The following is a 14,929-nucleotide window of genomic DNA, read 5'->3' as shown; positions in this document are numbered from 1 at the left end:
GGCCTTTTAATGCAACCATTCGCCTCAGAAATTTATGATCCATCCTCCACATCACACAGTAAAGGTGGTCCATTCTCACCTAATTCAGCTCTCACCAGGTGTCTTCAACTCCTTTTTCTGCAGCACTGCCTCCAGCTTCCCCCCTCAGGTTCCTGACCATTCATTATCATTACCTTTCATTTCCACCCATGCCCTCACTGGCCCAAGAAACACACGGTGCAATTTCTCTCGCAATGAAAACATTAATACAGATCTCCCAATCCATAAATGAACTTCAGAAAAATCTCACAGATGTTTCATACGATTTGTCTATCGCTCATCCATACACGTGGTTTAAAGTCATTATTAACACTGAATAGCACACACACATACCCGCACTGTAATCATGCCACTCCTTATGGAGGAACACTGAATAACTCCTTAATCATTGATGCTAGTTGCGAGCCAGCCTATGTAATACTTAGCTTGATCTTCCCTTGAGCATAGAAGCTGCTATGTTGTAATCAGTAATACTTGTCTAATAGGAAGAGCGCAAGGATCAGCCTAAGCACAATTTTCCTTTCTCTTGTCATCTGAAAAGCAGCACCTCAGTACCGTTCCCTCTCCTGAGTACTTGCTACATTGATTTTTCCCTTTCATCCCTTTCTCTATAACAGTCTTTTTTTCTCACCAGCTGGATTAAGCCTTTAGGCATTACTGTTTTGACTGGAGCTCTCATGAAATTCCCACCTGCATTTACATCCTGCAGCCCTTTCAGGACTGAGCCATAAGCCCTCCAGGGTTCACAGACTACCATTATCTGTCTTCCTGCGATCACAAAAGCATAAGATCATTATTTCCACACAATAGTTCTCCCCATGCATTCTTTACTCACAACAAAAATTCAAATGTTTTTTATGTTTTTTCCCCCTCCACGATGTTTGTGGGCTTTCCTCAATACTGAGCTTCATAAAGATGTATTGCACTATTCTTATCCACGCCTACCCAGAAAATGAGCATTTGTTCCTTGCTGCATCATGAGAAAAAGCCTCCCTTCTGTTTTCAAACCACACTGATAAAGGTTTCCAGTACAATCATAAGATCACCAGTGTTGGAAAAGACCTCCAAAATCATCCAGTCCAAGCGCCCATCTACCACCAATATTCCCCACGAAATCATGTCCCTTAGTGTAACACCTACACGTTCTTTGAACACCTATAGGGATGGTAACTCCACCACCTCACCTCACTGGGCAGCCCATTCCAGCGCCTGACCACTCTTTCAAAGAAGAATTCACCATCCCTGGTTATGTTTAAGAGCTGCTTGGATGTGGTACTTAGGGATACGATTTAGTGTAGGGTTTTTAGAGTTAGGGTACTGGTTAGGCTGCGGTTGGACTTGATGATCTTCAAGGTTATTTCCAACCTAGGTAATTCTACTATGATAATCTTTTCCTAACTACTGGCCTGAATCTCTCCTTGACCAGCTTGAAGCCATAACTTGAGGTCAGCAACTTTCTACTTTCTCATCATTCTAGATGATTTTTAATGGGAGCCACGTGTGTCTGCTCAGCTTTATGTATTTTCCCTGTTAAGAATCTGTGTATACCTGGCTTAACAATTTGGGACAGTACATCGGGCAGCCAGTTACAGACAGCATGGTCGGAACACAGACTTAATGCACAGGTTAGAAGGAAATACACTGTTAGGATTTAATTTCTTCAAGACAAATGACTGCAATAGTGTTTTGTCACAAAAGGTCAGTAAGCACATCAAAATTCTATTTGTCACTTACATGTGAATACAAACTAAGTGGCTGGATGGCAGACTGCCACTCCCACTCTAATTTTTGAATACGAAAGCTTATTTTGCATCTACAAGGCATATTAATGGAGCATGTCAGACAGAATTTTTTGTATTATTTCTCTTCCATTCAAATGGAAAAACACAACGGTCACGAACAAAGCACACTACCAACAATCAAGATCAATTTTATTCCACAGCAAAACGAACATGAACGAAGGCGCCCTTCTTCTATGCCACTGGTGCAGTAAACTGGAAACTCTGCAGCAACTCGATAAGAGCTTAACTACAAAGCCTTCCAATTAAACGTGGAATGAATCACACAACCAAAACAATAGCTTGAGCAGCTTTTGTTTTAGAAAATGCACTCCCATTATTCAAACCTTCCTTTTGTTTTCACACATTATAATTACCATGCTTGATACAAGGATGACAACTTCTTTGAGACTGAATAACAGAATTTATACATGCCAGTGAGGACCAAGGAGGCAGAGCCTGGCATCATGGGACACAGTGTGAGAGCAAAATACTGAACGTGGACATGTAGGCTGTGTTTAGGATTTATTTTAACATCCTACTACTATGCACCATAAAGCTCACAGACTTTAAAATAATCACTGTTCAAGGCTGCTGCAACTATCCCTACACAGGTATACTTTTCCTTACGTTACTAAACTTCCCACTACAAACTTGAGTTCAATCGTTGCATTCAAACATGCTTCTCAAATGCCCAGCAGCGCTAAAGCAATTAAGATACTTTCACATCAACTTCAAATAAATGTATACTGTGTTACTTAATAAAGTTTAAGAATGTGTTCATATGCCCATATTGCCTTTATAACTTTATGAAACAAATAACATTCTGGAAAATAAGATCATCTCCTGCTTATTCTAATGCTTGAAGAGAAATGTCAAGTATACATTCCTAATCAAGCAGATTAGTCATCGTTCTTTTAAATATTTTAAATTGGCTTCAACTTCTTGCTTCCTCTTCTTAGTTCTATTCTGAGGCTTTTTAGGATTAGCCACACCAATACCCCTGAATTTGGGAATTACAGAATAGGTAAGACACAAACCAGAGAGGTATACAGTCATCTGACTCACAGCACATTCAGAAGCAAACCCTTATGTTACTTTACAGGGAAAGAAAGACTCACATTTTGAGCTTATATTTCCCACATCCCACAAACCAAAAGAGAAGATAATAATAACTAAACACTCAAAATTCACTCAAAAATATATATTTGAAAATGTGAAATAGTAAAGAGGGGAAGGGGAAAGAACACTTCAATTAGCAAAGAATGATTCTGTCTATCTGAATTAGAGATATATGCTTGCTTCTCTAAAGTGATTTTTTTCCATAAACCTTTTCCAAAACAAATCTAATGCCACCTTTCACAAAGCAGCTCAGAGAAGCTGTCTAGCTTGACTTTACAAGACAAACCAGACAAGAGAAGGCATTTAGCCTGTGAAATAGAAAACACGACGTTTAACCATGTTAAATAAGTTAGAAAACAAGCCAAAAAAAAAGAAAAAAAAGAGGATAAGAAAACATTCAAACTCCCAGGCATGTAGGGAATTTCCAAACCATGAGGGAAGCACATCCAGCGGAAAGAAGTTCCAATAACGCTTTTACTACAAAGTCAGAGTGGGGTGGAGGAGGGAATAAGAAACCAACTTCTTTTCAATATCTAGAAATCTTACCGTTTCTTGACAAACATAGCTGGGACTTTTACTGTCCGCAGAGAAATAGGAAAAATCATAGGTAAAGGTCTTAGTTCTTTCTCTTCCTGTATCGCCAGTACTGCCCTCTGGTATCTATGAAAAAAAGAAAATGAACCAGTACAATACATGCTGATGACATCATTAAAAATGTTTTTTTAACAACTATTCTGAATGCAAATGCAACTTCAGGCTACACACTAAGACATGGACTTGATGATCTTCAAGGTCTTTTCCAACCTGGGTAATTCTATGATTCTATGATTTGTGATGAAGGCCAGCCTATTATTCTAACAACATCGGGCTAACAACTGTCTAACAACAGTGTCTGTTGTTTCACTGTCTAACAACAGTGAAAACCATACACAGCTCAAAAGTAAGGACAGTCACATTACAGGACAGCATAGCAGGAATCCTTTGGATTTTAGCTTACTGCTCCTAACAGTATATTCTTGTCACAATTCTTATGCTTAGTCAGATTATACTAAGGGATCTTCCTACACTTATAATTAGTTTGGATCCAGAGACCTTTGCACTGTAATCATCATTTCAGTCCAGAGCCCTCATTAAAACAGCACTACATACTTGTTGCTTACACTATCATCTTCTCAAGGCATGACAGTTAGTGATGCACTTCAGCAATAATCACTGCCGTTCTAATCCATCTGTCTCAACAAACTACACTGAAATTCCGTTTCGTATATTTGTCATTGGAGTCTATCTTGCAAAAATCTATTTGCTTTGCATGATTTCTCTCAGCAAGAGAAACGTTAAAATAGAAAATCAAAATACTACAGCAAGTGATGGGTACTTTGCGTTCAGTTCATTTACATGGGAATTCCAGGAGACTGCTTCTACAGATAAACTGAAGGTTTAATAGCTACTGGGCACATACTTCTATTGTAGACTTTCATCTTTCAGCTAAGTAACACTCATGGCAATAAACCTAAGAGGTACAGCCTGCAGACTGGTTATCAACAAGTCTTACATTGACCCCTAAGGATTTCTTCAAAAGTCAAACGCTAAGGGCTGTTCTCCATAATGTAGTAAGCACCACTGTTGCATGCAGTCATATTTTGACAGCTATTTGGTTAGCATTTCCTTCTTCAAGTTGTTTACTCACCTTCAAGTTTGTGATTGTCGTTTTATTTTTCTCCATTGAAATAATAAACTTAGCATTAAGATCTTTCTCCCTGAAAATACAAGCAAAGCTTGAGTACATTAAATAAAACATATCATGATCATCCGCAGTCACATTTTCATTCAATAAGTTTCTTGCCACAGTCAATTAATCAAGTGAATCTATTTTTAATTGCTGCGATAAATGTTTATTTATTGCTATGAGATAAATTTGAAGTACTTGGGTCTGCCTCCAAATCCAGATCCCCTCATCTAGAAGCAGAAAGGAAGCTTGGGGAAAACAGCTTCAGATGCACGACTCTGCATGTCAGCTAAGTGGTGGGTTCTTAATTTGAAGATCCAAAGCCCAGTGAAGTCAATTAAGTGGCTCTGACATTTCAAAACATAACGCTGTAAGGTGAACCTCAGCTGTAACCACCCTGCTATTAGTAGCAGTGCCCATCCATCCATATAGCCCAGGTAGCAGGGACTCAGTCTTACACCCACAACACACTCATGTTTTAAGCTCACTTAGAAATGGGGTACCCAAGATATATTTTGAGAACATGATGCTTGGCAGCACAAGTGAGAGGCTCTTCTACCAAAGGTTTGCTGCCTCTCAGAAAGAAACACAGCTCACATCCACAGCAGTGATATCATGCATGTACACGTGTCACAAGTGTTTGTTTTCAAAAGCACCATAAGAAATGTTAGCTCAGCATCTAACACCTGCATATCTCAATTTGCTTCCTAGAGATGGGATTTTCTCATATCTAACCAAAGTAGCAGCACAGTCTGCTCTTGAATTATAACCTTGAGCATATCTCCTACCCACACACAAAAAGAACAGAAACAAAAAGTGAAAGACCATTGTGTATCATTTAAAACCTGGCTCTCTAATTGCTAACAGCACCACGACAAACCCAAGGGAAGCAAAGGGCTTTACCACAATGCACAGAACCTCAGAAACTCCTGGCTACACACACCAAATGAAACACCAATCACAGAATCACAGAATGGCCTGGGTTGAAAAGGACCACAGTGCTCATCCAGCTCCAACCCCCCTGCTGTGTGCAGAGTCACCAACCAGCAGCCCAGGCTGCCCAGAGCCACATCCAGCCTGGCCTTGAATGCCTGCAGGGATGGGGCATCCACAGCCTCCTTGGGCAACCTGTCACCAGTGCCACCCTCTGTGTAAAAACCTTCCTTCTCATATCTAAGCTAAACCTCCCCTGTCTCTGTATAAATCCATTCCCCCTTGTCCTATCACTATCCATCCTTGCAAACATCCTTTCCTCTTCTTCTTTATATGCTCCCTTCAAGTACTGGAAGGCCACAATGAGGTCTCCCCAGAGTCTTCTTTTCTCCCAGCTAAAAATAAGCCCAGTTCCCTCAACCTTCCCTCATAGGAGAGGTGCTCCAGCCCTCTGATCATCTCAGTGCTCCCCCCTGGACCCGCTCTCCAAGAGCTCCACATCCTTCCTGTACTGGGGGCTCCAAGCCTGGATGTAACACTCCAGATGGGGCCTCACAAGAGCTGAGTAGAGAGGGACAATCACCTCCCTTTTTGTTGTGACATTTTCCCATCTGTGGGCTGTCACCCCATGCCCACAAACAGTTTTCCGACAGAAATTCTTAAGAAAAGCCAAAGCCATTTTTAAAATTTACGTTCATGAATAAATATTAAGCGAATAAAAAGTGCTTACTTAAATATCAACACATTAAGTTATTTTCTAAGCTAATAAAATATATAATTGTAATAATTGCAGCTGCAATTACACAAGTGAATTTAGATCTACCACAGAAAAACATCAGAGGAATGCTTCTAGTAATGCCTTATTCATTTCCATGTCAACCCCAGTATCTTTTAGTAGGTCTATAGTTTAGAGACACAAATACAACCCCAGTCAACAGGGAAAGGAGTTTCCCATGGTACTTTTAACAGGAAATAGCCCTTGTTATGGCAGCAGTGCAGCCTATGTTCTCACCCCACCTCCTGAACAGCCTCTACTAGTCGCTAACTAATTGCTTAGAGAAGTTGTAACAAACAACTCAGCCCAATTAAATGGCCCAGCTTATGAAAGTGCTTCAAAATCACATTCGGATTTTCATTTCTGTAGGAGAAGGTGGAAAGCAGAAACAATATAAAACAGTAATACTGATCTGAATCAGTGGGGTAACCTGAAAGGAGGAGGAAGAACTGACAGAAGAAAGCATTAAAGTCAGATGCTACAGCTTCACTTTCATATCATATGGATGAGTACAGTTTATTGTACACATATAGAGTTTGAGAGGATCACATAAAAAGAAAACAATTGCTTGCACAAAGGCAGTCACTTGCAGGCAATCATTTTATGCAGCTCACAGGGGAACTCAACTCTCTTCAGAAAGCTGTGAATGCAAGTTCTACCACCATTAAAGGTTTGGACTGCAAGCAGCTGTATTTCAGTTCCAGATACCTTCCCAAAGGCACCCAGGGCTGGAAGACCCCAACTGCAGCCAGCCCAGCCACAAAGCAAAAACACCAACCCCAAAAGTGCATCCTCTCCTTTACGAGGTCCCAACAAGGGGACGGCTGCCAAAATCAGCTCACAATTAAGCTTTGACAATTTAAGAGAACTTGATTCCCCTGGAGCCTGACCTGCTCCAGGGCAGCCCGCAGGCTTTCTCTACTGATGTTTCATGCACCACGTGGACTTCCAGGATCACAAGGGAATGACATTTATAACCCGTGATCCCTTGGCTCTCAACCAAACCGCAATGCGATCCAGCAGGCAAGATCCTTGGCGTAAATACCAGGAAATTCATCAGCTCAGCATTACCGTGAGCACTCTGCTACCGCTAAATACATACCAGCACCAAGATACGCTTAATAGAACCAGCATGCTTCCCTTATAATGGAATAATCTGATAAACAGTCCACTTGTACTACACAGAAGTTACTAAACTCTATCCAAGAGGATGCAAATGAGCAAGAACTGCCTCAGCTCAAGGTGATTCTGCAGTAGTTCCATGGAATAATCACAGAATATCCCAAGTAAGAAGGAACCCACAAAGATCTCACAGTCCAACTCTTGGCTATAAACAGAACCACTCCAAAAACCAAACCATATGTCTGAGAAGGATGACCAATTACTTCTTGAAAAGAAAACATAATGTAGATACCTCCAAATCAACTTTCTCCTTCCCTTACATTCCCCACCTACTGTCAGAGCAAAGACATGAACAGTTTTGCACCTCCACGTGTATCTCATCCAAGTAAAATTCAGGCAGTATCTCCATTTTAAGGCAACTTTCAATGACCTCCTTGCTTTACATCATTTATCTTGTCCTCCACAAAACTTCTGGAAGATCCTCCCACAGAAAGAGAGGAGTGGAATGTGGAAAAGCACTGTTATCTCAAATATAAATGAAGAAGTTACTACAAAGAAGCAAAATGTGTTTGGTCTTCTTCCAAGTTCATCTTTAAGGTCCTCCAGTTGAAGCTTTTATTAGTCTGGTCTGCACTATTCAGACATTAGAGCATTAATAACAGCTTATGTCATCAGAAAATCATGATATTTATACCACACTAATCTGCTGCTGTTACCATCCCATATGTCAGGCCTGACTGAGGAAAAGAACAGTAAAAAAACACAACACATTCCAGCCATGGGGTAGGAGGGGAAAACCAAAAAACACCAAACCAGAAGTGCCACCAATTTTCTCAAATACAGTGTTCCCAAAGACCACTTCAACACACCTCCAAGTCTGTATGGATGCAGGTACTTCCCAAACTGCTGCTGAGCATCTCTATGAGAAAACGAAACGAGGACAAAAGAATCCACCCTTGGAAATTCACTGTAGACATCTAATGGGTCCAAACCTGTTGAAAAGGGTTTTCTTGGGTGATTTTGTTTTTCAACCACTGAAAAACACAGACTGAGCACTTGTTAAAGCAGCTCAACCAAGCTGGGTGGCTTTTCTTTACTCTTTTCTTATATTTACACTTTGGGCACAATGTTATGGATTTCCTATTTTATCACTCTGTTCACTATGAAGGTGCATTTCTGGGGTCACAATGTGAAAGCATGAGGGCTGCTTAATGACCAGAATTCCAGGGAGATTTAACTAAAAACTAAACAAAATGTGTCACAAAAAGAACTTGGCTTCTTCTCATCAGCTTGGTAACACTAACTGTACCTTGTGCGCCCTCAGGTCTCACTGCATCACACAGACCAAAAGCGCTTCCCTTCATTTGAGCACCTCCTAAAACAGAAACATTCGATTCAACCCTATGCTTCATAAAATGTCAAACCAAACCTCCACTACACAAGGATGGTTTTGCTTTCTCAAACTGCAAGAAAAGTAAAGTTGATAGTATCAAAAATGCCACAAAATTCCTAATTTTCTTTCTGCTCACTGGGGTTTTCTGTTATTGACTTCAATGCTTATTGAAACATTCTTACAAGACGCATCTTTAAAAGGCAGATAATCTTTCTAAATACAGATGGGTTCACATTAAACATAAATAAAAACTGTTCACAGACAAAACACCTTCAGCGTTACTTGGATTAAAGACATTTTCCCCCTAACCATCAATTTTAAAAGTCTCAATGAGTTTGTTGAGAAGTAAAATCTGAGCAAGTCAGTCAATCGGATTCAATCCCAAGATTTCAGGAAAGAAATAGCTTCCTATGGTATGGCTGTGATTGTGTCATGACATGGCACACCTGAGGCTTCAAAAGAACGGTTCTATCATGATGCCCGTTTGTTATGTGATCACTGTAATCTTTATACTTTGCTAGTGTGGACTGCTGGATTAAAGCAATAAGCTCATTCCCTTCTTTGGTAGCAGTTGATAAGAAGTCAGCAAACTATGTAAGTCAGCAAGCACGAGTTCTGCCACTCCAAATGGTGTTTCACAAAGCAGGTGAACCCAGAATACTAAACTTAGTGTCAGAGAATGTGGAAACAGGGAAAACACTGTACATCTCATGAAACAGAGCTAGTCCTTTAGCTTACAGACCAGTACACACATTTCATTTCTCATATGAAGGACAACATAGATTAAATGCTTTTAGTCATAACAATAAATTTCACCCACAGTATTGAAATGCAGCAGTTCAATCTCCAGCAGTAGAGCTCTCCTGGAAATGAACACACGGTGTCCTTGTGCTGCCTTATGTCAAATGATAACTAGCTTTGCTTAGAACATTATGCACGCTCATGGTAATACAGTCTGGTCACTGCATTAAATCATGTACCTGACTTGCTTTTTAAGTGTGTCTTTTTAACAGTATTACAGGTAGAACTGACCTCCCACCAACTCAGGCCTAGTCACCCATCTATTAACCTCCCAGGTAAGCCATAGGGCTGTTCTTTGGTTACTCCTTCCCTTAATAAAGATGCACACAAGCAATCCAGGTAGAACAACAAGTGACTTCAGTTATCTAGGCACAAACATCTCTCAAATCTAAGCAAACAGAAACATACTGGTACACCCCATGTTTCTGTATCTCACTACGTATAATCCAATATTTGGAGTGTCTGAGTGTCCAACAGAAAGACCTTTAGTCCATCAGCAATTAAACACTATCGCCATGTATGCTCTCCTGTACGATAATCCTAATAATCCCTCCCTCAACAAATAACCCTGGCATTGTATCTGCAGCTGCTGCGAAAGGACTTTGCTCATCAATTCAGCCTGCTGTTCACCCCAGCAATACCCACCTTCAACAAAAAGCAGAGCCAGAAAATATTTGATTGTTTGTCTTTTTAGTGATATGACACGGATGTAACCTGATGCTGCATTTGCTAATGCTGAAATAAATGAACAAAGAAAAGCTACTCTAAAACCAGCTTTTGGAGTTCAAAATGCTTAAGATCATAAAGATTTGGAGGCTCGGATTGTAAATGAGGACAGCTTAACCATGTTGCTGCACATGCCCACATTGCTGCTATGCTCCAGCCACTTCAGTGCTGGGAGGTTTTTGGCCTTTGGTGCTATGGAAGGCAATAGAAGAAACAGGGCAGCGATTGGGAAAATCCCACATGCTTAATCCCTGGAACACCTTGCTTTGGCCACGAAAATGGCAAGATGCTGTTTCAGAGACCGTGCACACAGTTTAAGTCTGATCCTGCACATAAGGCCATGCAAAATACTCCACAAAGGAGGTCAGAGGCAGAAAGCAAACACAGGAGCTACTTACGCCACCTGTGTCTCATCTCACCTTCCTGTTCACATGAGATCACATCCTATAATGACTTTCTTCAAAGGAATTAGCTCTTCCCAGCTGTCTGGGCTTTCATTCCCCATGGGAGACTGGCTCTTCCACCACCTAAACTATCCCATTAGCAGTAATTCCTTAGATACAGTTTAAGCTGATACATTATTAGCTTCATTCCATTATTCCCAAGACACTATGAAGGAGCCATAACTAAATATTTAATTCTCCTTTTCAATATTTAAGCCTAGATTTGCATCTCGTAATCTATTCCAGCAGTCAGAACGCAAGGTACACATTTAGCTCAATATTTTTTGGATCAATGATTCCAGTCATTTTTGTTGATCTTTCCCAAGCATAATCAGATAATGAGGTTCCAGAAACAGAGCTTAAGAAGGTACCGACATGGGGTGCACTAGGGGAAGCACAGAAGGCAGCTTCTGTTTGGCTGTGTGATGTATTTGCGAGCAGGAGCCGAGCTGTCATCGCACCACACTCATAAGCTCAAATTCATCTCCTCTAAGCTGAAAAGCTTCAAAGATTAACTGCAGAAGAAAAAGGCACAGAAATAAAAGGGAAAAACAAGGCGCAAGCCACTGATGTTCAAAAACGACATACTTTAATACAGGTGAGAAGTTTTGAAGAAAGAACACAGGAGAGTGCTGGCATTCTTTACTGCTTGAACACAAAAGCTTTGGCTTGCTTCAGCACTGCTGACGTTTTCTATTGCGGAAAAGACTTAAGAGTCCAACTAGTTTTTCTAGAATATCTTGACCTGTGGCATCCCATTTCCTAGCCAACAATCATCCCTGGTGTTCACTTCTCTCTTTGGCTTACCCTCTCATCCTAGCAAAGGTCAAAGCCCCATCAGAGCCCACACTTTGACACATCACTCAACCAGTTGTTATTTAAATTACTTTAGAGTTCTGTTTCATGCTTGCAAAGTTCTCAGCATACTGAGAAGATAACTTTGGAATTAACTTCCCACCCTCATGGCCACTGCTTCTTCCATTCCTATCCAGCCAGGGCTGGACTCCATATTACAGAATCATACAATGGCTTTAGTTGGTAGGCACTAAAACTACAGACCACAGTAACAGTCCCAAACTACCATCGCTGAGGCCTCTGCAGTCTTTGATGGCATTCTTAGTAAATTACAGATGCTTGTGTACTCTTCAGCAATTGCTAAACAGTGACACCTTCCCATCACCTTAACCTCAAGTAGGAAGCTGGCCACACCCACAGGGTATCATCATGTCATTGCCAACCATAACCATCTGCTAAGTGCATCTTCCTTTGGGTCAGCTAAAGGGTAGCGATTAAGGACAGATGACATGCACACTGTCATGCTCATTTCCCTTTTTCACCCATTACAACTCATAAAACGAGTGTAACCAAGTTGCAGAATAAAGCTCTTTCTACTGGTCGCATCTCTTGAAAAGATGAAACAGTAAATAGAAAATAAAACCATCTATTTGCATGCCACGCAAGCCCAAGTCCTGTTATTTTGGAGGTCCAGTCCTATGTTACACTGATAGCACATATTTTGTTAAGACGCCCCATCTTTTACATCTCAACCAGAGATGCCAGCTGCACCTTCTGCAGGTAAAGACTGTGAATGACCCTCCCCTAGTATATCCAACTAATTACATTCGATAACCAAATGGAATACATTAAATACAGATACAAGAAACAGAAATAAAAGGTTCAAAATCATAAAGACTTCATGTTCATCTATGACTTCCTGAACTAAAACCAAATAGAGTAGAGCTATCAGGGTAGCAAATCAAGGAGGAATAATAATTAGAAGAAGCAACTGGATTCTTCCTAATGTTATTTTCTTTACTAAATATCAAAGTGTTTTCTCTTAGCATATTCTAGATGAGTTTATTTAACTGGGGGCTGGGGAGTAGATAAAAGATTTTCCTGAATACTAATTTGATCTTCATTTTCACGCAAAGAGAAGTTGATGTAAAATGGAATTAAGAAGAGATTATCCCCACATACTTCTTAGAAGACTCTGAATAGATGAATGAAAGCAACATACTTACTCGAACTGTGCAGATACAGTACATAATGAGAGCTAGAATTAGGCTTGACTTAACAGGACCCCAAGGCTCCAGCCACTCAGTAGGCAGTGAGTAGCCACCAGCAGCCCAGCAAAGGCAGCCCTATACACCAGCAGCAACGTGCCTTGAAGACTATCACATCTCTCTACAACCTCATCACTCTGTCCAGATAATGGCCATTCTGAAAGGATCTTGATGAGAAACTGTGTTTTGAGAGGAAACATGGGGGATCTTCCAGTCAAGCCCTCCAAATTATAAGTCAATAGTTTAACATTAAACCAAAGCCTGTCATCTAAGCAATGGCACAGCATGCAAGCTGAAAACAAACCCCTCCCTGTCACACGATTCATTCCAAGACCCATGTTCATGACTTATTACACCATTAGCAGTACTATTACACCATACAGTGTAACTGCTGCATATGCAGGAGTTTCCCAATACCTATTCATTAACACTGTTTTCTCTAATTAAAAATGACTCATGAAACAAGCTGCATTGCATGACTAAGCTCAGAACAAACCAAAGCATATATACAGGCACACATGAAATCAAAGTTAACTCTCCACAGCATCACGTTAAAAACTCTGGCAACAAGTGCTATGAGCACCCAACTAGGAAGTTCCTTTCAGCTAACAAAAAGGCCCTCTGTCTGCAGAATACTGCAGCACTCACAGCAACGACCCATACAGATAAACACAGCTAAGAGAAGACACACACAAGGAAGACCAGTATAAGGAAAAATAAGACTACTGGCCTTTATGTTTGCAATACTGTATTACTGCAGAAGGAAGGACATGGGGATTCTCAGCTTACAGCAGCACATGATACAGCTGTAAGTGTCCCCATTCATTGCAAGGGAGTTGGACTAGATAACCTTTAACTGGGTGACTTCCACTTGTGGCTTATCAGTTGTTTCCACCACCTGCCACAACCACCCCCCTTTGCTGCCGCACACTCTCCTCTTTCTTCTGCCTCTGAGCACATCGCAGCTCCAATACACAAACTCCTCTTTACCAAACACTTTCAGGTCCTAAAGCTGCCTGTTGTTGGAGGTTCCCAAACGAGAGATGAAATGTACATAGAACCACGTATCCGGAACACTCCCAGGGACGGCGATCCCATCGCTCCATGTGAAGCATGTGCCACTGCATAGAGAAGAAATCCTTCCTGCTACCCAACCTGAACCTCCCCTGGTGCAACCTGAGACCAGGGCTAACGTTAAATATTGATAAGCATGACAGCGTTAAAGATTGATGAGAACCGTGTTTTAACAACGAGGGGCACTGATGACAAGATCACACGCTGACCCGCACCTCAGCCTCTCAGCCCCACGGAACCGGCCCAATCCAAGCTCCCTTCTCCCCTTTCAGGCGATCAGATCCCACCGAGTAGCAGCCAGCTCCCGAGTCCCGCTGCAGCCCGGCCCGCCCATGCTCTTCTCCTCCCAAAGTTGCAGCCTCCCGCCGAGAAGGGACCCTAAAGTTCCGCTCACCGCCCGCCCAGCCCACACCGCTACCGGCAGCGGTGGAGGCAGCCTCGCCGCGCCCGCCCGGCACTCACCGGCGGTTCATGGGCCGCACCCGCACGGCCACCTTCACCGAGGCCATAGCGCGACGCGGCCCGGCCTCGTCCCGCCGGGGCCGAGCGCAGAGCCCGGCCTAGGCCATGTCGTTATGGCGACCTGCCCCGGCTGCTATGGGGGCAGCGCAGGGACAAACAACGGAGCGAAGCGCTGCTCCGCCCGGCCCGGCCCGGCTCCGGCTCCTGCCCCGCCCCCGGGTGGCTCAGCACCCGGCTCTTCGAGGTGTCCGTACGCAGCTATGGAGAGAGGTGTCTGCCTCTGCCTATCCGCATAGACAACGATACCAGTGTGTTGTTGCTGCGGTTCAGACCTATCCTCTGCGTTATCTATGGCTATCTGTGTTTTATCTGGATAGTTATCTGCGATATCTGTGAATAGTGCGTGTTCAAGTGCTGGCATCAGTGCTAGTATCTGTCGGTATCTGTCTCTGTCACACATCCAAAGTATCTA

The 14,929-nt window shown here is 42.1% G+C and overlaps 1 protein-coding gene across 16 annotated transcripts in view; it reads right to left on the bottom strand.

Annotated features, from left to right (window-relative positions):
• KIF16B (kinesin family member 16B) overlaps positions 1-14,668 on the bottom strand; it is a 122,119-nt gene extending 107,451 nt beyond the window's left edge. For 9 of the 16 annotated variants that reach the window (XR_001553712.2, XR_004306516.1, XR_001553716.2 and 6 more), the window contains exons 1-3: positions 14,458-14,657; positions 4,627-4,696; positions 3,486-3,599 (exon numbers count right to left, since the gene is read on the bottom strand). Coding sequence is in view for 6 of the 16 variants with exons in the window: in XM_015856735.2 (XP_015712221.1) it covers positions 3,486-3,599; positions 4,627-4,696; positions 14,458-14,504 (231 nt within the window). In the remaining 10 variants the exon portion in view is untranslated. Of the gene's footprint in view, positions 1-3,485; positions 3,600-4,626; positions 4,697-14,457 lie in introns of all 16 variants that reach the window. The other 7 variants (XR_001553719.2, XM_015856732.2, XM_015856734.2 and 4 more) reach the window with 4 other exon arrangements.
• Positions 14,669-14,929: the final 261 nt, after the last annotated feature.

The sequence above is a fragment of the Coturnix japonica genome, chromosome 3 (genome assembly GCF_001577835.2).
Source record: "Coturnix japonica isolate 7356 chromosome 3, Coturnix japonica 2.1, whole genome shotgun sequence".
NCBI lineage: Eukaryota > Metazoa > Chordata > Aves > Galliformes > Phasianidae > Coturnix > Coturnix japonica.
Note: the sequence above shows the minus strand (reverse complement) of the source record. Positions and strands in the feature narration are given on the sequence as shown.